Here is a 23,583-nt window from a genome sequence, read left to right as displayed (position 1 = left end):
CCCTGAGTCTGAGGAGAGGGGTGGCATACAAATCCAATAAATAATAATAATAATAATAATAATAATAATAATAATAATAATAATAATCTAAAGCAAGTTAATAACAATAACCAAATATAAGCCATCCATATTTGGAAACAACAGCACAAGTCCCTGAGAGAGGAGTGTGGTCAGTGCCGTGGTGAGACAGCTTCTCTTGTGCTCCTGCTAGGGGAAGAGACTAGTGATGATGAAAATGAAATAGAACAGCCATCCAACAAAAGTATGCAGAGTAATGCTTCTTCAGATAACGGGGGTTTAGAATGGAGTCCTTGGTTAAGTGCAAAGTTCAGAAGATCACAGAAAAGAAAAGACAAACTTTTGGGGAAGAGGGTTTAATATGCTTTTCAGAGTGTGTAAATTAATTAATTACATCACATCTGGAGTTGACGGGAAGAGATGAATGCTTTTCTTCAAAGTGCTAGAAACAACATGGAGGCATATCCCGTTTCTCTGGAGAAGTGAGTTTTATATTGCATGATAATCTGTTTTTTAATAGTGTGAACCTGACCCAGAGATAAGGAGATGTTTTGAAGTAGACAGCCTGTTATTTTAGAAAGAATTATAACTTCAAAGTTTAGTCTGTGAGATTGGAATGCGTTTTGCATGCCGGAGCTGTAAATGATGAAATCCAATGTGGAAGGAAAAATAAAAGAAATGTTGTTTTGAAAATTACAAGCCTGTAAAGCTCGTATTCTTGGAGAAGCCAGCCAGATCCCCAGTCCAGGTCCAGAACACTGGCAATCAAAAATTCAACCACAGTGTATTGCTTAAAGCAAATTGACAAGTATTCACTGCAGGTTTGCATTTCAAGAACAACCCACCTCTGCCCACCTCTGCCATCAGGCATGGGGGAATTGAAACACCTCCCCCGGGCATGTTTAATTTATGCATGGTATGTTTGTGTGTGCGTCTGTTAGTATATGGGGTTCTTTTAAATCTTGTATAAATTTTAAAGTTATCTGGATTATTTATGATTTGTTCTATCTTGTTGTGAGCCGCCCCGAGTCTTCGGAGAGGGGCGGCATACAAATCTAAATAATAAATAAAATAAATAAATAACAGTGCCCCACTAAGTGCCCCACTAAGTGAGGTGAAAGAACAAATGCTAAAATGTACATGAGAACATCTAGTCCTGTTTTTGATGACTTAAACATTGGTCACTGCCATTTTTGATTACTTAAAACATTGGTCATTACTTTCCATTCAGCCCTTGTATTGACTAGTATAATTATTTATTAATAACAAACACTAATTGTTTTGCTTAACTATTAATAAAAAAGAACATGCAGGAATTGTATTACAAATAGCAATATTTATTAAGATGTGGTTGCTTAAAAGGGAGTGTAGACTGAGGCTATATCTTCATGAGAACTTATAGTTTTATTCTTTGTGCTGGTTTGAAAATAACTCCATGTGACATCCAAAAACATGTTCAATTCTCTGGGCCATATTTTGTAATAAACATTGGCCATATAGAACTTGTCCAAATTAAAATGACCAAAAAATTGTAGGCTTTGAAATCAGGTACAAGTTATGAGTTAATAATGTTACAGTATTGTTGCATAAAATTATTTTCTATTCCAAAAATGTATGGTTGGGAGTTGCAGGAAGCAGATTTGGGCTATTGACAGTAGATTTCTACAGTAATTTTAAGATTTGTTTGACTATGAAACCAAACGCCTTAAGACCCAGGTGTGAAACTTGTCACATCATGTTGCCATCATATGACACTTTGTGATGTTTTTTCCCATTCACATAGATGAGGTGGGCATGGTTGTGTGCAACGCATCTAGCCCATGGCCTGCCGGTTTGACAGCCTGCCTCCCTGCTGTTCTGTTCGGGTCGTATGTGACCCGAAGCCAAGTTTGAGTCCCTGTAAAAAATTTTCCCTGCATATCTGAAACTTGAAATTTCATGTAGTTTCATCATTTCAGGGGTTCTCTCTATGAGAATTTTTTTTTGGGGGGTGGGGGGCTTAGTTTTTGCTGGGCAAAAAAAGTTACAAATCTTATGTTCCTGGGTCACCCTGACCCGGACCGAAAACTCTTCATTTGCAGTGCTTATGTTTGGTCTTTTTGAAAGCTTTTTTCACTTGGAAAGTAGTCTGAACATTTCTGCACACAATGATATGAAAATTGAAATGAAAAAAGTAAATCTTATTGGTTTATTTTGCGGATATAATGCACGCCCCCCCCGTTTTTGTGAAAAAATTTTCAATTTATGGATAGTTTTGCTTGCAAAATGCATTCTATTTTACTAAAGTTGGTGTGGGATTGGTAGCTTGAACATTTCTGAATATAAGAAAAATATAAAGGAACTGAAAAAAATGATTCTTATTGGTTTTTTAACATCAGAAATAAGGCCTCCCCCCCCCCTTGGCTGCTTGCAACCATTTTCACTTTTTATTTTTTTATGCTCCAAATCCGAAATAATTCTTTAAAATCTTAGGCATTCATTTACTCAATTTAACAATGCTGATCATCAAAAAATATTTTTGGGGTGGTGGCTAATTGTTTTCTGGGCAAAAAAAAATCATAACTTTGAATCTGTTTCTGTTCGTATGTGACCGGACCAAAAATATTTTTTTTAGGTACTTGAATTTGATCTTTTTGAAAACTTTTTCAACTGGAAAACTAGTTTGAACATTTATGAACATAATGATATGAAAATTGAACTGGAAAAATTGAGACTTATATTTTTATTTTGATCAAAAAGCCCCTCCCCCCATCCTTTTTTAATTTCGTGTCAATTTCTATTTTTTAAGGCTACAAATCCCTAAGGAATTTTCCCCCAAAAGGTTTGATATACTAAATTGAACATTTCTGAATATAAGAAAAATATAAATGAACTGAAAAAAATGGTTCTTATTGGTTTATTTTTGCCACAAAAGGGCCACCCCCCCTCGGCCTTGCTGTGTGCCATTATTGTCACTGTTTATACATATTTGTCTAGAAATATTTGGAATATCCTTTTGAAAATCAACCACATTGTAGCCAGAGAACTAATTTTATGAAACAAATCCATTTTACTAAAAAAAAGTATGTAAGTTTGAAATTAACAGCATAATTTTTATATAAATTGAAATAATTGAGGCATACTTTATGTGCAAAATAAACCAATATGCATCAATTTTTCCAGTTCAATTTTCATATCATTATGTTCAGAAATGTTCAAGCTACCAATCCCACACCAACTTTAGTAAAATAGAATGTATTTTGCTAGCAAAACTATCCATAAAGTGAAGACTATTTAAAAAAAACGGGGGGGGCGTGCATTTCATCAACAAAATAAACCAATATGCATCAATTTTTCCAGTTCAATTTTCATATCATTATGTTCAGAAATGTTCAAGCTACCAATCCCATACCAACTTTAGTAAAATAGAATGCATTTTGCAAGCAAAACTATCCATAAATTGAAAAAAAATTCACAAAAACAGGGGGGGCGTGCATTATATCCGCAAAATAAACCAATAAGATTTACTTTTTTCATTTCAATTTTCATATCATTGTGTGCAGAAATGTTCAGACTACTTTCCAAGTGGAAAAAGCTTTCAAAAAGACCAAACATAAGCACTGCAAATGAAGAGTTTTCGGTCCGGGTCAGGGTGACCCGGGAACATAAGATTTGTTACTTTTCTTAAACAGAACAGAAGGGTTAAGAGGATAGAATATTCTCTTTTACTGAAATTAGTTAAATAGGTGGACACTCATAAGTTACATCCTGCATGCACAAGTAGTCCTCAACGTACGGCCACATTTGAACCCAAAATTTATGTTGCTAAGTGAGAAGTTTATTAAGTGAGTTTTGCCCCATTTTATGACTTTTCTTACCCACATTTGTTAAATGAATCACTGCAGTTGTTAAATGGTTGTAAAGTAAAACTGGCTTCCCCATTGACTTTGCTTGTCAGAAGGTTGCAAAATGAGATCACAGGGCCCCGGGATGCTGCAACTGTCCTAAATGTGAGTCAGTTGTCAAGCTACTGAATGTAACCCATGTGACTATGGGGATGCTGCCATAGTCGTAGGTCATAGGTCACTTTTTCCAGTGCCGTTGTAACTTTGAACTGTCACTAAGCCATCTGTTGTAAGTTGAGGACTGCCTGTAGCTATAAACCTGCAATATAACTGTCTGGTTTGGTGCTGCAACCCAACAGGACCGACACAGACTTCAGAGGACAATCAGAACTGCAGAAAAGGCTACAAGGCTATTTGTAGCCTTGTAAAAAACGTTAACATTTCTAAGAAAAATAATAGAACTTTTAAAGTGCATAAATATTTCCTATGGTCATATGGAATAGAATATATAATATTTTAGAAAAGCAAAACCAGATTATAAAAGAAATGGCCAATTACCAGCCCAGAGGTGGTAAAAAAACAACCCCAGCCACACCTTCAAATACACTATCTTCAGCTTCTTCAGCATCACAAAGACAAATAGATGATATGTTAAATCCAGAGAAAGAAAAAGAGAAAGAAAGTTCCTCACTAATGCAAAATATGAATAAAACATTGACAGTTATGCAAGAAGCAATGCTGAAACTACAAGAACTTATTACCAATAACCACCTAGAGTTAAAAACTGATATCCTTAGGTTAGAAAACAGACTGGAAACAGCACAACTTGCAACACAGAAAAATGAACAAAAAATTACACAGGTGGAAGAGAAAATAGAACAGAGTGAGAAAAAAATTGAACAGGTAGATCAAAAACTTAAGGAATCCCATAAGGATCTCGAAAACTCCCTGATTCAGCTGGAGTTGGAACGATCTTCTTATTTTTTAAGATTTCAAAATGTGATAGAGACAGAGAATGAAAACTTAGGGGAGATTATGATAACCATAATTTCAGGAATATTACAAACCAGTCGGGAAGAGGTAATAAGTGAACTGGATGAAATTTACAGAATTAACACTAATTATGCCCGTAGAAACCGACTCCCGAGGGAGATCCACCTGAGATTTGCTAGAAGGATCATGAGAGACAGGGTATATGCAATTTCTAGAGGAAGGAAAATGACATATAAGGGTAAAGAATTAAATATATTAAAGCAAATCCCTAGAAAGGTAAGAGAGAGAAGGAGAGATTATAAGACACTAGCCTCTGTCCTAAACAAAAAAGAAATTACATTTAGATGGATTAATCCCGAAGGGATGATGATAAATATTGATGGCAGAAGAGTTAAAGTGGACTCCCTTGAAAAAGCACAAGAAATATACGAACAATTGGTTAACACTGAGATAGAGTTAGAGAGCGGGGAGAGATTAGAATCTAGTAAAGAAGAAGAAATTGAAATTGACAAACAAACAGGTGGAAGGACGGGGGAGACGGGGGGAGAAAGAGAAAGGGAAGAAGGGGCTAAGACCAGATCCCAAACAGCAGCAGCAGCAGCAGCAGACAAATAGAAACAAACAAACAAAAGGAACTAAAAACAACCAAGAAGGAAAAGCCCTCTTTCTTTTATTCTTTTATTCTTGTTTATATATTCTCTTTCTACCCATTCAAAGCTAAATGCCACTGGGAACTAAACTAATTTCAATAAACATAAATGGTCTCAACAACAATCAGAAAAGAAAAAAGGTTTTCTCCAAACTCCTGAAACAGAAAGCACAGATAATATGTCTACAAGAAGTACATATCAAACTTGCACACAAAAAATATTTAGAATACACCAAATTGGGAGAGCTATACACTTCTCTAGATGAAAAAGAAAAGAAAAGAGGGGTAGCCACATATGTGAAAAAAGAATTAAACCCAAGAGAGATAAAAACTGACCCAAAAGGAAGATATATTATAGTAGAAGTAGAAATCAAAGGAGAGAAAATATTATTAGTAAATATATATGCACCAAATCATGAATTGAAACAATTTTATAAAAAAATACATGAAATATTATTACAATTTAACCAAACAAATATATGTATAATAGGAGACTATAACGGAATAGTGAACCAAAAACTGGACTACAAAATAGAAACCAAGAGTAAAATAAAAAGAGCCACACTACCAACCACATTTGAGAAAATGACGGATGAACTAGATCTGGTAGATATGTGGAGATTAATACATCCAAATGAAAAACAATTTACATTCTACTCTGCCCCACACAACTCTTTCTCTAGGATAGATATGGTATGGCTAAGTAAGAATATGCACAAAAAAATAAAATCTGTTGACATAGAACCAAATACGTGGGCTGACCATAACCCAATAACAATCACTTGGCAGGGGGAAAAGAAAGAATTTAGAAGATGGTCATTAAATACAAACCTACTTCGAGATGAAAAATATACAGAAATGCTAAACAAAGAAATAAAATTATTTCTAGAGGAAAATAAGAAACAACCCACCTCAACTCAAATACTATGGGACACACTGAAAGCATATACTAGGGGAGTTACTATATCATATACAGCCAAAAAACAAAAAGAAGAGAAGGCAGAATATAATCACTACGTAAATAAAATAGCCAACCTGGAAAAAACTCTTCAACAAAACCCAACAAACAAACAGACACAAATATCACTAAGGGAAGCTAAATCCAAAATAAATATATTAGAACAGCAAGAATTTATTAGAAATTTAAAACAAACGAAACAAAAATACTTTGAAACAGCTAACAAACCAGGTAGATGGCTTGCACAGAAAATCAAAAAAATGAGAAGCGAAAAATTAATTTATCAATTAGAGGATAAAGACGGGACAATACAACACATGGAACAACAGAAAAAGGAAATAATACAAGATTATTACAACAACCTATATAAAGAAGAACCAATTGAAATGGTAAAAATTACTAAATACATACAAGAAAATAATACCATACAAATTGAAGAACTCGATAAACAAATTTTAAATGAAAAAATTACTCTACAAGAAATCCAATTAGCATTAAAAAAACAAAAAAACAATAAAACCCCAGGGCCGGATGGACTCCCGGGGGAATTCTATAAAGGAAATAAAGATCTATTTGAACCCATATTACTGGAGACATACAATGAAATATTAGAACAAGCAAAAATTCCAGAATCCTGGAGAGAATCATACATAACGATGATACCAAAGGAGGGGTTAGACAAACAGAAAATAAAAAACTACAGACCAATTTCTCTGCTTAACGCGGATTATAAGATCTTTATGGTAATCTTAGCAGACAGAATAAAAGAAATATTAAATAAAATCATCAACACAGACCAAAATGGCTTTCTACCCTCCAGACAAATTTTCAACTGCACCAGGACAGTTTTAGACGTCTTAGAATATGGTGAAGCCCATCCAGGAAAACAAATAGCTCTTGTCTTCCTGGATGCCCAGAAGGCATTTGATAATGTTAATTGGCAATACTTAAATGAGTTAATTAGAGAATTAAAATTAGGTAACAGATTTGAAAACATTATCAAAAATATATATACCACCCAAAAGGCCAGAGCAATAATAAATGGAGACACTACAAAACCAATTTTGATAGAAAAAGGAGTCCGCCAAGGCTGCCCAATGTCACCCTTATTATTTATACTGACACAGGAACTACTACTAAATAAAATAAGAAATAATAAAAATATACAAGGAATTAAAATTAAAAAAGAAGAATACAAATTACAGGCATATGCGGACGACATGGTGTTCTTTTTAGAAGAACCAACCAGCTCTGGCCCAGAGCTAATCAAAGAAATTGAAATTTTTGGGGAATTTGCAGGTCTAAAAATAAATAAACAGAAAACAATGTTAATGACAAAAAACATGAGTATACGACAAATTAGGAAATTAGAAGAAACTACTAAACTCCAAACTACAAAAAAAATGAAGTACTTAGGATTAATATTAACAAACAAAACAATTACACTTAAAAAGGACAATTATGACAAATTATTGCAAGATACCAAAAAAAATTTAGAGAAATGGAAAGACCTACAAATATCAATGTTAGGCAGAATATCTGTAATAAAAATGGATATTCTTCCCAAATTTTTATATCTTTTTCAGACAGCTCCGATTAACTTGGAACCAAATTTTTTTAAAGAAATCAATAAAATCATCTCCAAATTCATCTGGCAAAACAAAAGGCCAAGAATAAAATATGTGTATCTCCAAGATAATAGAATTAGAGGAGGCCTGGGGCTCCCGGATCTAAAATTATACTACAAAGCGGCAAGCCTAATTTGGATAAAAGAGTGGATTAACTTAAAAAATAAGAGAATACTTGTATTAGAAGGTCATGACTTACAAACAGGCTGGCATGCGCATTTATGGAAAGATAAATTGCAAAAACAAACTATATTTGACAGGCACTTGATCCGTAAATCACTACTAAAAACCTGGTACGAAATTAAAAATAAACACTACGACAAAATTCCAAGATGGCTTTCCACTATGGAAGCCATCATCTACCCAAATTTGATCGACATAGCCAAAACCATCCAGTACAGAGACATATTACACCCAAACGGGGAACTCAAATCTAGACAAGAACTGGAAAGATTAAATCATAAAATGGATTGGTGGACATACGCCCAAATAGAATCCAGATTTAAAAAAGACAATCAAACACCCGGTATTCAAAAATCTATGAACCCATTAGATAAGATTCTGATAGGAAATGAAAACAAACAAATAAGCAGAATATACCAAATACTTTTAGAACAGGAAAGAATAAAAGATACGACCAAAACACCAATGATAGCGTGGGAAAAAAATCTGCAACACGCCATCCATATTGCCGACTGGGAAAGAACATGGACCACAATATCCAAAATAACCCTTTCGGCAGCATATAAGGAAAACTATTACAAATTATTCTACAGATGGTACCTCCCACCGGCGAGATTAGCAAAGATCCACCCAACGTTATCAGACTCATGTTGGAAGTGTAAAAAGGAAAGAGGTACGTTTTTCCATATGTGGTGGTCCTGCCCCATGATACAAAAAATTTGGACAATAACTCATACTTGGCTCACAGAGATCACGAAAGAGGAAATAGAACTCACACCGGAAGCTATGCTTTTAGGAGTTTGGAGAAAACATTATTCAAAACAAACAATGCTCCTCACAACACATATTAACACCGCCACGAGAATTGCGATAGCACAACTCTGGAAAAGTGATCAGATACCAACGGAAGATTTAATTATAGATAAGATATATGCATGTGTAGAGACAGAACTGCAGAAAAAACAATTGCTGCCAACCTGCCTTCCATTGAGGACCTGTATACTGCACGAGTCAAAAAGAGGGCTGTGAAAATATTTACTGACCCCTTATATCCTGGACACCAAGACAACTAGACACAAGAACAGTTTTTTTCCGAACGCCATCACTCTACTAAACAAATAATTCCCTCAACACTGTCAGACTTTCTACTAAATCTGCACTTCTATTCTACTAGTTTTTCTCATCATTCCTTTCACCCATTTCCTCCCATGTTGACTGTATGACTGTAACTTGTTGCTTATATCCTAAGATTTTTATTAATATTGCTTCTTCATTGCTTATTTGACCCCTATGACAATCATTAATGATTCTTGACAAATGTATATTTTATTTTATTTTATGTACGCTGAGAGCATATGCACCAAGACAAATTCCTTGTGTGTCCAATCACACTTGGCCAATAAAAATTCTATTCTATTCTATATGGATTTTTGGTTGAGCAAAAATTGGCCTGATTGTTTAGGTTCTTTTAACTGTACATTCTATGGCAGTTTTAAATCTCTGTCCATACATCAGAGAATATTGTTTCACAAAACACAGGAACGTTCTGTTCAAATATTAAGACCAGTTGTTAAAGCAAGAGAAAGCAGTGCAGGTATGGATAATACAGCGGATACAGGATGGAACCTGACTTAAAGGTCAACATCTGTTGGAGCATAATAAGAAATCCCCGTGGTCTCCTAGTCAGCCCATAACTAACAGCTCTGCCTTTATCTTTGATCCATGTGTATCCCTTGATGGAATATTAAATGTGATGAACCAAGCTTCCTCTAGGCAAATACTATAGGTGCTGAATTCTTCACTTAGAGAGAAGTCAAATGTTTTAAAATGAATATGTGTAGACTGACTGAAGTGCTTGGCAGTCCAAAACCAGTTAAGTCAATAAAGAATTATTGAAACTACAATGGGGATAGTGGGTACAACTGTTTTCTGTTAGTCAACCTGATGATATCTTTAGAATAGAATAGAATAGAAGACTTCTAGTGATGGCACGAAGCGAGGTAGGAGGCAGGAGATGGCTCTCGTCTTTGAAATCCAAAATGTTCAGAGATTGGGGACCCTTCGAGGCGTGAAAAGTCTGGAGGACTTAGCGGTAAAGGAGAGGCATCCCAGGAGGTCATTGTAGTGGAGGCAACTGCCCAATCATGGAAGGGATACTCCTTCTAACCCAATCCTGAATTGTCCATGGGTGCTTTGCATGGCGGGCACAGAGCTCCAGCAGGTCACATAGAAGGGAACTAATATTTATAGTAATTTGCATTGAATATTTGGAGACTTGTGCCAGATTACCCCAGATATGGCTCCATGTGCCACCTATGCCATAGGTTCGCCATCACTGCCCTAGGCTCTTAGGGAGAACTCAATGTATATGGAAGTCAATGCCAATTGAAGAATGGCAGCTATGATTTCACATACACTGGTACCTCTACCTAAGAACGCCTCTACTTATGAACCTTTTTAGATAAGAAGCAGGTGTTCAATGTTTTATTGCCTCTTCTCAAGAACCATTTTCCACTTACAAACCGGAGCCTCTGAAATTGTAACTGGAAAAGGCAGGGGGAAGCCTCCTTGGAGCCTCTCTAGGACTCTCCTGGGAGGAAACAGGGCTAGAAAACATGGGGAGAAGCCTCCATGGGGCCTCTCTAAGAATCTCCTGGGAGGAAACCCTCTCTGTGGTTTCCCCAATCATACACATTATTGGCTTTTACATTGATTCCTATGGGAAAAATTGCTTCTTCTTACAAACTATTCTATTTAAGAATCTGGTCACAGAATGAATTAAGTTCGTAAGTAGAGGTACCATTGTATTTGTATAAATCAAATTTAGAAACTGCCCATTCCATTCACAGAATGACTCTGAGTATCGTACGAAATTGTGCATAGTAAATATTGTATATCAAAGGAAGACCTTCAGGGCTCTTACCAATAGATGGCTGTGTGTTCCTGTGTGAGCGCCATACAAATCCACAGAACCAGGTCTTCAAAGTTTTTTTTTAAAGCCAGAAATGTGTGTGTGTGGCGGGTGTGTGCGTTCTGCCACCTCTCGTAGTGGGTGGGTGATATTCCAAAGGGCAACGACAGAGGAGGCTCTCTTCCAGTTATTGAGTGGAAAGCAAGTAGGATGCTTGGCTGCATAGCTAGAGGTATAACAAGCAGGAAGAGGGAGATTATGATCCCGCTATATAGAATGCTGGTGAGACCACATTTGGAATACTGTGTTCAGTTCTGGAGACCTCACCTACAAAAAGATATTGACAAAATTGAACGGGTCCAAAGACAGGCTACAAGAATGGTGGAAGGTCTTAAGCATAAAACGTGTCAGGAAAGACTTAATGAACTCAATCTGTATAGTCTGGAGGACAGAAGGAAAAGGGGGGACATGATCGAAACATTTAAATATATTAAAGGGTTAAATAAGGTCCAGGAGGGAACTGTTTTTAATAGGAAAGTGAACACAAGAACAAGGGGACACAATCTAAAGTTAGTTGGGGGAAAGATCAAAAGCAACATGAGAAAATATTATTTTACTGAAAGAGTAGTAGATCCTTGGAACAAACTTCCAGCAGACGTGGTAGATAAATCCACAGTAACTGAATTTAAACATGCCTGGGATAAACATATATCCATCCTAAGATAAAATACAGAAAATAGTATAAGGGCAGACTAGATGGACCATGAGGTCTTTTTCTGCCGTCAGACTTCTATGTTTCTATGAAATGGAAAGTATGACCTTCTAACATATTTTGAAATAATTTTTAGCAGTTGTGCATAGATAAGGATGTCAATAGTTTTTTTAAAAAAATATCAAAATTACAAAGAGAACCTTTTGCAATCAATGCATTTTGTGAAAGAGGGAACTTGATTTAATTCTGGTAAATCAACATCTTTTATATAGCACTTTTTAATACAACTATCCTCCAGATAAACCTGGGGAATTTATCAATCCCCTTACAGTTGCTTTATTATCCAATAAGGATTTCTTCTCACAGTTTTGTTAATTAAATTTCTTGAAAGACAAAAAAGAGTTTAGATGATAGAATCTTAGAAACTGGCTATGTGTAATGCATACTTGTGTACTATTTAACCTTTCTTTCCACTTTTCATTGGGATGAAATATATTGCTTCCATACCATTTATTTATTTATTTATTTATTTATTTATTTATTTATTTATTTATTTACTTACTTACTTACTTACTTACTTACTTACTTACTTACTTACTTACTTACTTATTTATTTCTTATATTATTTATATTTGGATTTGTATGCCACCCCTCTCCGGAGACTCGGAGCGGCTAACAGCAACAATAAAACAGTGTACAATAGTAATCTAATACTAAAAACGATTAAAAAACCCATTAATATAAAAACCAGACATACATACATACATGCCATGCATAGAATTGTAAAGGCCTAGGGGGAAAGAGGATCTCAATTCCCCCATGCCTGATGGCAGAGGTGGGTTTTGAGTAGCTTACGAAAGGCAAGGAGGGTGGGGGCAATTCTAATCTCTGGGGAGAGTTGGTTTCAGAGGGCCGGGGCCGCCACAGAGAAGGCTCTTCCCCTGGGTCCCGCCAAGCGACATTGTTTAGTTGACGGGACCCAGAGAAGATCCACTCTGTGGGACCTAACTGGTCGCTGGGATTCATGCAGCAGAAGGCGGTCCCTAAGATAATCTGGTCCGGTGCCATGAAGGGCTTTATAGGTCATAACCAACACTTTGAATTGTGATCGGAAACCAATGCAGACTGCGGAGTGTTGGTGTAACATGGGCATATTTGGGAAAGCCCATGATTGCTCTCGCAGCTGCATTCTGCACTATCTGAAGTTTCCGAACATTTTTCAAAGGTAGCCCCACGTAGAGAGCATTACAGTAGTCGAGCCTCGAGGTGATGAGGGCATGACTCACTGTGAGCAGTGACTCCTGGTCCAAGTAGGGTCGCAACTGGTGCACAAGGCGAACCTGGGCGAATGCCCCCCTCGCCACAGTTGAAAGATGTTTTTCTAATGTGAGCTGTGGATCGAGGAGGACACCCAAGTTGCGAACCTTCTCTGAGGGGGGCAGTGATTCTCCCCCCAGGGTAATGGATGGACAGATGGAATTGTCCTTGGGAGGCAAGACCCATAGCCACTCCGTCTTGTCTGGGTTGAGCTTGAGTTTGTTGACACTCATCCAGGCCCCAACATCCTCCAGGCACTGGCACATCACTTCCACTGCTTTGTTGGCTGGACATGGGGTGGAGATGTATAACTGAGTATCATCGGCGTATTGATGATAGTCACCCCATGCCCTTGGATGATCTCACCCAGCGGTTTCATGTAGATATTAAATAGCAGGGGGGAGAGGACTGACACCTGATATACCCCACAAGAGAGAGACCTAGAGGTCAACCTCTGATCCCCCACTAACACTGACTGTGATCAACCAGAGATGTAGGAGGAGAACCACTGAAGAACATTTATGCATTGAGTAGTTTAGTATTGCAGTGCACGAAGGACAATGGACTTCCCAAATCAAACTTATAAAAGTACAGTGATGCCTTGGTACTTGTCAGTATTTCATTCCAGAAGATGTAACAAACAGTAAAACTGATGGGTATCGAGAAAACTACCTGCTATTTTGACCAGAAGAAACAAATCATAAGGTAGCTGGCATCAGCAAGTTCTTCTGTGTGTATCAATTACCAGGAGAAAGATGAGCGCCAGAATAAGATTTTGGCTTTAAAACGTGTTGAATACCGAATTTGATGAGTTTTGAGCCGCTCTGAGTCTTCGGAGACGGGTGGCATACAAATCTAATAAATTATTATAATTATTATTTGAAGCAGTTGAGTGCCCAGATATGACTGTATTGCTTCTGAATATAATTCTTTTATTTATTTTTTAATCTATGATCGAATTATATAAAGAACTAGAAAATCTGTGCCCTGTTGGGTCATTATGTCAGAGAAACCTAAACAGAGAAACAGAATGACCCTAAATGGGAAAAATAAACCAGTAGGAGCAGGTGCAACTTCTGACTTTCTGAGTTTACTTGTGAAAAGCTGGCAGAGAGCATCACAAACCCTTCTTTCCTTCCTTCCTTCCTTCCTTCCTTCCTTCCATCCATCCATCCTTCTTATCTTCTCTCCCTCCCTCCTTTCTATTCAGCAGGCAGGTAAGGTGGCTGCTGCTGGTTGTGGGAGGAAATAAGAGATTTTTAAACTAGATGGGAAATTGGCAGGAAACATTGAAAATGATGCAGTAGCAGCCAGTAGCACTGAAGCAGCTACAACTCCCCCACATTTCATTTCCTCAAGACTAACGGGTCCTGGATTTTGGACACATTCTATAAGTTAGCTCATTTGAAGTACATTGGTTCCAAAATAGTCACTCTATGGTTCACCATTTTGCCCAGGAAAAGATCATGACAACAAGAGATTTTGAAGTAATATACATTACTGCAAACTCTATCTATGGAGGAAAAATTAATACATTTTCTACATTCACTATGTAGACTTACTAGGTGAATAATCTGTCTGTCTGTCTGTCTACTGTCTGTCTGTCTGTCTGTCTGTCTGTCTGTCTGTCTGTCTGTCTATTATCCAAGATGGCACCGATGAAGGCTGCCTCGGTGAAATGCTTCTTGACAAATGTATCTTTTTCTTCTATGTACACTGAGAGCATATGCACCAAGACAAATTCCTTGTGTGTCCAATCATACTTGGCCAATAAAGGATCCTATCCTATCCTATCCTACTCTGCCCTGCCCTGCCCTACCCTACCCTCCTACCTACCTACCTACCTAACCCACCCACCCACCCACCCACCCACCCACCCACCCACCCACCCACCCACCCACCCATCCATCCATCCATCCATCCATCCATCCATCTATCTATCTATCTATCTATCTATCTATCTATCTACCTACCTACTCACACACATACATTGTAGGGAACTTTCTGATACTCAAGTGTAGTGTTTACAATGCCAGATTATTTGCAATGCCGATTAAAGAACGAGATCTGCTTGTCCATATCTAGAAGTGAATGAGAAAAAGGAAGCTTTCTGGCAGATGGGAACTTGCTGAGCCAAGCCAGGATTATAATTCATTCCAGAATATGTTTGGATGCTTTCTGTCACTTGATTCCTTTCTGAACTGGTAATTAGAGTATCATGTTCTGGTCATCCTTGTGCATATAATGAAAACTTCTTTTTTCCATCAGAAGCCTACCAAATATGAAGAAGCCAAAGAGGCTTCAATTTAGTGTCCAACTTGTTTGGTTCAGGATCCTTGGCATTTTCTCACTATGTCCTGCCATCGTCCATAACTCTGCCATCATCCATAACTCAAGTTTAAATTGCTTAAAAAGGTTATTATATATGATATTGTGCTTCTTGGCCTGAAAATTAAAATGTATTTTTCTGTACATGTTGCTTTGATTATAACCAAAGTGCTTTCAGACTGCACCTAAGATCTTTTCAACAGTCTGTTTATTTTTCCATAGGTTATCAATGCTGCAATAGCTCTTGCATCTAAGCCCCAAAGCCAGGTGGTAAATAGCAACATGGAAATGTATAAAGCCACCTGGGAAAATCACATACGTATACTTACGGAAGCTGTAGATGACATAACAAGCATTGATGACTTTCTTGGAGTATCAGGTGTGCCTCTTTCAATTGCTTCTTTTCCCTTTGAAATACCTCTTTTTCCTAATGATTATTTGAGACATGGCATAATTCCTTAGGAAGCTAAGATGTATCACCCACCTTCTAGAACCTAGTCAGGTGTGAAATTAGTGTGAAGGAAGTGAGTCTGAAGACGGAAGAATGCAATTGCTTCTGGTACTCAAAGGAGCTTATGAAAAATAGCAGAAGCTCTTTGCTCCTTTCACCTGTCCTCTACTGGAGGAAGCACAGCGTGCTTTAGAACATCTAACATACTGTGGGATGTTTTTTCAGTAAAAATCAGTAGCAAGTCCAAGTAACTTTGAGATACTTTATGTATCCTAAAGGAGGGGGGCTAATTAGGGGATTCAGTTCACACTTGAATTTTAAGGTAAAATATTAGAGATTTATGTTTAGTTCTGTTTTCTTCTTTTTTCTATTTCTCTTTCTGCTACCCCATTTGGAATATATAAACACATTGTATAAGTTAGTTTTACATAAAATATTTGTTAAAAGGTAAACGTCAATATACACTATGTGAAATCTTAAATGATTAATTGAGCTAAATAATATAACAAAGATAACAACATAATAATAGAATTAATTTTGATGTTAATTATTTGATTTATATAATTAGCATGATATTTTGTTAAGAATTTTTGTTCCCTTTTACATAAGGGAATTAAATATATTAAACAATATATTAAATATTGTTTAATAGAGGAAGGAATAGAAATGAATGGTTAATTTCTGAGATAGAAATGATTTTTGTATGTGAGATCTGTCTAAATGGAAAATTTGAAACTTATTATATGGAATTATGAGCAAATTAACTGATTTGGAATATATGAAATTTTGAGGATTAATAAGAAAACCCCAAACTTATTACTAAAACAATAAAAAAAAATTAGAACCACCATTGGTGTTTTTTAAAAATTTGAATATATAGCAATCAGTCTGCTAGTTATGAGGTAAGTTAGGATGGAAGACACTCTGGAAAAGGTAAAAGGGTTGAAGAGGAAGGAGAGAGGGAGGAGAGAAAGATAGAATAGGAGTGAGGGAAAAGTAGGTAGGAGGAGGAGATAGAGAGAGAAAAGGAGAGAAGTGCAAAAAAGACCAAGAAAAGGGGCAGATTGGTATTGGATAAGAGGGTGGAACAAGATATGGACTTTTGAACAATGGCTAAAAATGTGCAGTGAAGGGCTGCAATTTTTTTTACGATCACACTATGGGTGTGGCTTATTTTGTGAGTGTGGCTTGCTGGCCATGTGACCTGGTGGGAGTGGCTTGACCATCATGTGACCAGGGGGTGGCTTAAAGGTCATGTGACTGGCTTAAAGGTGGCCAACATGACATCACTCATGTCAAGGTAGGGTTAGGATACCTGGCCTCTCCTAGCCTCAAAGAAATACAATTTCCCTATCCATTTACTATTACTGAACATCCGAAATATATTATTTGATTCTATGTATATATGCCACATGTGTACATACATATTACACATAGGCACACAAAAATATACATTATCTTCTATATAAACTGTATGTGTATGCACACTCATGCACACATGCACAGCTCTTCTAAAATTATACACTCATTCAACTCATTTATTGCGATAGGAAAAACATACCCAGAGCCCAGAAGAGAAAAAAAGAAAAAAAATCCAACATTTTTCTACTGGTTCTGTGTACCTGATCAAAATCTTTATACTGGTTCTGCGTACCTGTAGGAGCCCATCACTGAAAATGTGTAATTATGTATGTTGGTTGTATATACACATATTGGAAGGTATATACACATTAATTTGTATATGGAGAAAAATTTAAAAATGAACTATTACATGACAATAAAAAGAGAGGTGGATTTGGACTGGGAATTTTTTTAAAAAAATAATTTGTATTGGTTATATACATTAAAAAAGACAAAAGAAAACAATATAATAATAAGACAAACAAAGACTGACAATACATTAAGAAAAGAAAAATACAGTTTCCATTGTACAATATAGGTGGTAAATACCATGGGAAAAAAAGCAAAATGCTAAAATATGCAGAAAATATTGATAGCACCTAATTTGAAAAGTCGCAAACTATCGGTCAACAGTATGGTTGACAAATTTGTTGTTTATGCTTATGTGAAAGTTTTGGAAGGTAATATCATAAATTTATGGAGATCAGCTCAAATATATACAATTTATATACAGAGAATATATCAATCCATATATTTAGATCTATATATTTGAATATAGATTATATATAAATTACTATGTACAAGTTCCATATATATATTATATGGACTGGGAAATTTTTTGTTGAGCTGCTGCATTAAATTGGATGAAGGATTGGATCACGCTCAAAAATAAAAGGATTATACAAGAGGCGATTGATTTGAAGCTGGAGCTGTTCTCGCTGAGAATTTTTAGAGGAAATTTTTAAAAAGAGGGTCATTATATAATACAGTACTCCAAATAACCACTGCTGCTAGTGGTTTTATGCAGGTATTGGAAAACTGATACCATCCCCACATCCTCAATGGTTGTTAGAAAAATCTTAGAATGTTCCAAGATGTGCAAATTAACAATAGGGATACAGAAGGAAGATACAGAATTCTATGAAGCATGGAATAAATTGTATAAGTGGTTAAAACACAATAAAAATCTTCAAATTTGGTTGTAAAATGGAGATTATTCACAAAGAAACTGTAAATGTTCTTACTTCCTTTTCCTATTAAAACAACTAGACTCATTAAGTAATTAAAGAGAGCCGGGGTGACGCAGAAGGTAGTGTGCTGTACTGCAGGCCACTGAAGCTGACTGTAGATCTGTAGGTCAGTGGTTCAAATCTCATCACCGGCTCAAGATTGATTCAGCCTTCCATCCTTCCGAGGTGGGTAAAATGAGGACTCAGATTGTGGGGGCAATATGCTGGCTCTGTTAAAAAGTGCTATTGCTAACATGTTGTAAGCCGCCCTGAGTCTAAGGAGAAGGGCAGCAATAAAAATTGGATGGATGGATGGATGGATGGATGGATGGATGGATGGATGGATGGATGGATGGATGGATAGATAGATAGATAGATAGATAGATAGATAGATAGATAGATAGATAGATAGATAGATAGATAGATAATAAAGTGGAAGAATTAGATGTTGATAGGAGACTCGATCCATTAATTATAGAACTGGACAAATAAATGTCAAAATAAAGACAATATTGTAAACTGTAAATGGATTTGGAAATACTATGAAAAAACTGTAAAAGTGGTTAGTTATTTCTATCTTTGTTTTTGTCTTATGTGTTTTTGTCTCTCTTTTTTATATGTTGTTTTTAATGAAAAAACTCAATAAAGATTATTTCTTTAAAAAATAAAGTTGTATTAGGTAAAAGTTAAGTGCAGCAGTCAAACCAAACAGCCATCTTTGAGTCAACTCAAACTGGAAAATGCTGTTTTGAAATAGAGCAGGAAAACCTAGGTAGAAATTGCATTTATGGGCTAGCGGTAATCAGAAGAGATCATTATCTTGCCTTCAAAACTTGGTTAGTAGTCTGGATTTCTAATGAGGCAACTGACAGTGTAAATATGCCTTCACTTTTAGTTCTTCTCCTTGATCAGATTGCTTTTCTAATAAGGTGTCAGAATTGCAAAGTAGGAAATGAAACATGGGTAAATATCTAGAAAATTGAATTCAGATGAAACAAGATAAAAGACTTTGGGAATAAAAGCTCTTCCCTTTCTCTTTGGAATTATTGGCCCACAGGTTCAAACTTAATATTAACCAAATCCAATAAATAAATAAATAAATAATAAACCGCTCCAAACTTGACTGTAAAAAATATGACTTTAGCAATCGAGTTGTCGAAGCATGGAACTCATTACCAGACTCCGTGGTGTCAACCTCCAACATTTTTCCCTTAGACTATCCACGATTGACCTCTCCAGGTTCCTAAGAGGTCAGTAAGAGGCGAGCATAAGTGCACTAGTGTGCCTTCCGTCCTCTGTCCAATTGCCCCTCCTATATCTTATATATCTTTTCTTCCATTCATATATCTTTCCCTCTATTCTTTATTGACCTATTTTATTCTCATTTCTTCTATCCTTTCCCTGATATTTACTACTACATGTTTTTATTCTCTTTAACTTTCATTTTATATTGGACAAAATAAATAAATAAAATAAAATAAAAATTTAGGGATTTATGTAAATCCGATATGTGTCTATTTATTTATTTATTTATTTATTTATTTATTTATTTATTTATTTATTTATTTATTTATTTTCATTTATTTTTATTTTTATTTATTTATTTATTTGATTGATTGATTGATTGATTGATTTTTATGCCGCCCTTCTTCTTAGACTCAGGGCACCTTATAATATATTAGCAATAGCACTTTTTAACAGAGCCAGCCTATTGCCCCCACAATCCGGGTCCTCATTTTACCCACCTCGGAAGGATGGAAGGCTGAGTCAATCTTGAGCTGGTGGTGAGATTTGAACCGCTGACCTTCAGATCTACAAGTCAGCTTCAGTGACCTGCAGTACAGCACTCTACCTGCTGCGCCATCCCAGCTCAAGTCTATGGCCTTTTGCTCATGCATCATCATTTGTCTTTTTCCCCCCAGCAAGTTTAGGGGGGAAAAAACAACTGCCAAGGATATGTATTTGCTACAGGTAAAAATTTGTCTAAATTGCCTAGAAGAATGAAGTAATTTTTTTCCCGGTGGGATTCAAACTTCATTTTGTTAAGAGTAAGCTCACCAAAACTAAAATAGCTAATTTTAGTCACTTGATTTTAATGTTCTTCTTCTTGATGTGCCATATCTGTCATCGGATGTCGGCGAGCATGTGGGTGGTTCTATTTTTATCAATATGAAAAAGTGCTGTTGAGTGTTATCCAAACCAGTCCCTTAGATTTGGAAACCACGATGTCTTTCTGCCTGGACCTCCTCTGACTTCAGTCTTTTCTTTGATGATTAAGTGAAGTGTATGCCATATTTTTTCTGGGTATCATATCAAATGTCCTAAACATTCTAACTTTCACTTTCTAATGGTTTTGATGATTTCCCTTGGCTTTCTTGGGTGGCTTATCACCTCATTTCTGATTTTGTCAACCCAACATATGTAACAGCCACCTTGTCCAATCTACTGCTCAGTGTGAGATCTAATCACACATTCAGCCTTTGTTGGAGTTCTTCTGATAGCCTTACATGGGTAATAGCTCATACAGTCAAGAAGCCATTCCTGTTGCATAGCTGACTCTACTTTCTGTAGTTCTAATGCATTGGTAATAATGATGCTAATTGCACACAAAAAAATATTTTCTATATGACAACTCTTTAAATTTTGAAGACTAATATAGAGCTGCTTTATTGGAGAGAGAATGGCTAAATCAGAGGGAGGAATCCGATGGGGAATTAGTCTGGAATTCCTACTGAGCAAAAAAGATAAAATCTCCCTCTCACTGGCAGTTGGAACAGAGTTCTTTTCTGGTGGGGAGGGGGAGTAGAATGTCTAACTCCCCTTTCCCACCTAACTTAGCATCAGAGCATGTTAACTTCGGAGAGGGGCGGCATACAAATCTAAGTAATAAATAATAAATAAATAAATAATAATAATGTTATGATCTGATAGTCACTTTGAAAAAATCCTTTCTTAGCAAGTATCTAGAAGCCAAGAGGAACATACACAGCAAATTTCAAGTTTGTAGACTTTCCGTAACAGTTTTGGAGATTTGTGATTATAGCATGAATGGTTTTCACTATTGTATTGTATTGTATTGTATTGCATTGCATTGCATTGCATTGCATTGCATTGCATGGCATGGCATTGCATGGCATGGCATGGCATGGCATGGCATGGTATGGTATGGCATGGCATGGCATTGCATTACACTATACAGTGTTCCCTCGATTTCCGCAGGGGATGCGTTCCGAGACCGCCCGCAAAAGTCGAATTTCCGCGAAGTAGAGATGCGGAAGTAAATACACAATTTTTGGCTATGGACAGTATCACAATCCTTCCCTTAACACTTTAATCCCCTAAATTACCATTTCCCATTCCCTTAACAACCATTTACTCACCATTGTTACTGGTACTCACCATTGAATAAGACACTTAGTAATCCTGATATTTATAAACATAATTATTTATTAACAATAATTATTTTTTTTGTTATTTATTTGCAAAAATTATTAGTTTGGCGATGACATATGACATCATTGGGTGGGAAAAACCGTGGTATAGGGAAAAAACCTCAAAGTATTTTTTAATTAATATTTTTTGAAAAACCGTGGTATAGGCTATTCGCGAAGTTCGAACCCGCGAAAATCGAGGGAACACTGTACTACATTACATTACATTACATTATTTTATATTAGTAGACTAACCATAACTAAAAGAAACTTCCACAGTAAGTATATTCAACCTGAACAATTTAGCATTGTTCTTAAAGTACAACCAGATATACTTTCATTCCATATTTTGCCCTCATTTTCTATAAACTCATTTCTAAATCCTCTGGTCAAATTTAGTCAAGAAATATTCAGTAAAAGTTATCAAAATTAATTAACAAATATATATCTCCACTTCTATTTAAAACCTAATCTTCCAATGACTTTCTATAATAATAAAAATCCAATCTCAATTATAATTGAACATTGCAAAATTATAATTGTTAAACACTACCAGAAATAATGATTATTTCTTCGTTGTATATCAAAGGTAGTAACATAAATTTTAAAAACCAATCAATTACATCCAATTAAGAAAACTATCCAATCAAAATAGGCATTAAATATCACCAAAGCCATTGACGCATTATTATAATAGTCTATTACTGTGTATACCAAAAAGAATAGCATGAATACAGAAAATTAAACCTTTACAGTTAGTCAAAATATTCATCACACAATACCACAAGTGGCAACGTATAATCAAACAAACCAAGTTTACATATTTTTCATTCTACCAGCAATATTTATATCCCATATATAGCGTTGTGCTTTCTTTTATCTGTTCTCTCAAAGTTCTTGTAATCTTTATCAAAGTCCATTATAGATTCAATCTATCCTTCCCAGTTAATATTTTATATTTCAATTTAAATTAAAAATGTAGACCATTCTTTTGATATTTTATTAGTATATCTCTGTCTTTGTTTTTTAAAATTCAATTCAATTCAATTCAATTTATTAGATTTGTATGCCGCCCCTCTCCGAAGACTCGGGGCGGCTCACAACAACAATAAAAACAGGATAACAATGGAACAAATCTAATAATAAAATTACATTAAAAACGCCCAACAATTTAAAAACCATACAACACATACATGCCAAACATAAAATATAAGAAAGCCTGGGGGAGATGTCTTAATTCCCCATGCCTGGTGATATAGATGGGTCTTGAGTAACTTGCGAAAAACAAGGAGGGTGGGGGCCGTTCTAATCTCCGGGGGGAGTTGATTCCAGAGGGCCGGTGCCGCCACAGAGAAGGCTCTTCCCCTGGGGCCCGCCAAATGACATTGTTTGGTCGACGGGACCCGGAGAAGGCCAACTCTGTGAGACCTTATCGGCCGCTGGGATTCGTGCGGTAGAAGGCGGTTCGGGAGGTATTCTGGTCCAATGCCATGAAGTGCTTTAAAGGTCATTACCAACATTTTGAATTGTGACCGGAAACCGATCGGCAG

General features: G+C 36.1%; 1 protein-coding gene across 3 annotated transcripts in view; it reads left to right on the top strand.

Annotated features, from left to right (window-relative positions):
* The window catches only part of CTNNA3 (catenin alpha 3), a 1,220,185-nt gene that overhangs the window by 789,002 nt on the left and 407,600 nt on the right, over positions 1–23,583 (top strand). For all 3 annotated transcript variants that reach the window (XM_070752167.1, XM_070752166.1, XM_070752168.1), the window contains exon 11: positions 15,744–15,900. In XM_070752167.1, coding sequence (XP_070608268.1) covers positions 15,744–15,900 — 157 coding nt within the window. The remainder of the gene's footprint in view (positions 1–15,743; positions 15,901–23,583) is intronic.

This window comes from Erythrolamprus reginae, chromosome 5 (assembly GCF_031021105.1).
Source record: "Erythrolamprus reginae isolate rEryReg1 chromosome 5, rEryReg1.hap1, whole genome shotgun sequence".
NCBI lineage: Eukaryota > Metazoa > Chordata > Lepidosauria > Squamata > Dipsadidae > Erythrolamprus > Erythrolamprus reginae.
The sequence above is the reverse complement of the archived record's forward strand: the minus strand, read 5'-3'. Positions and strand labels throughout refer to the sequence as shown.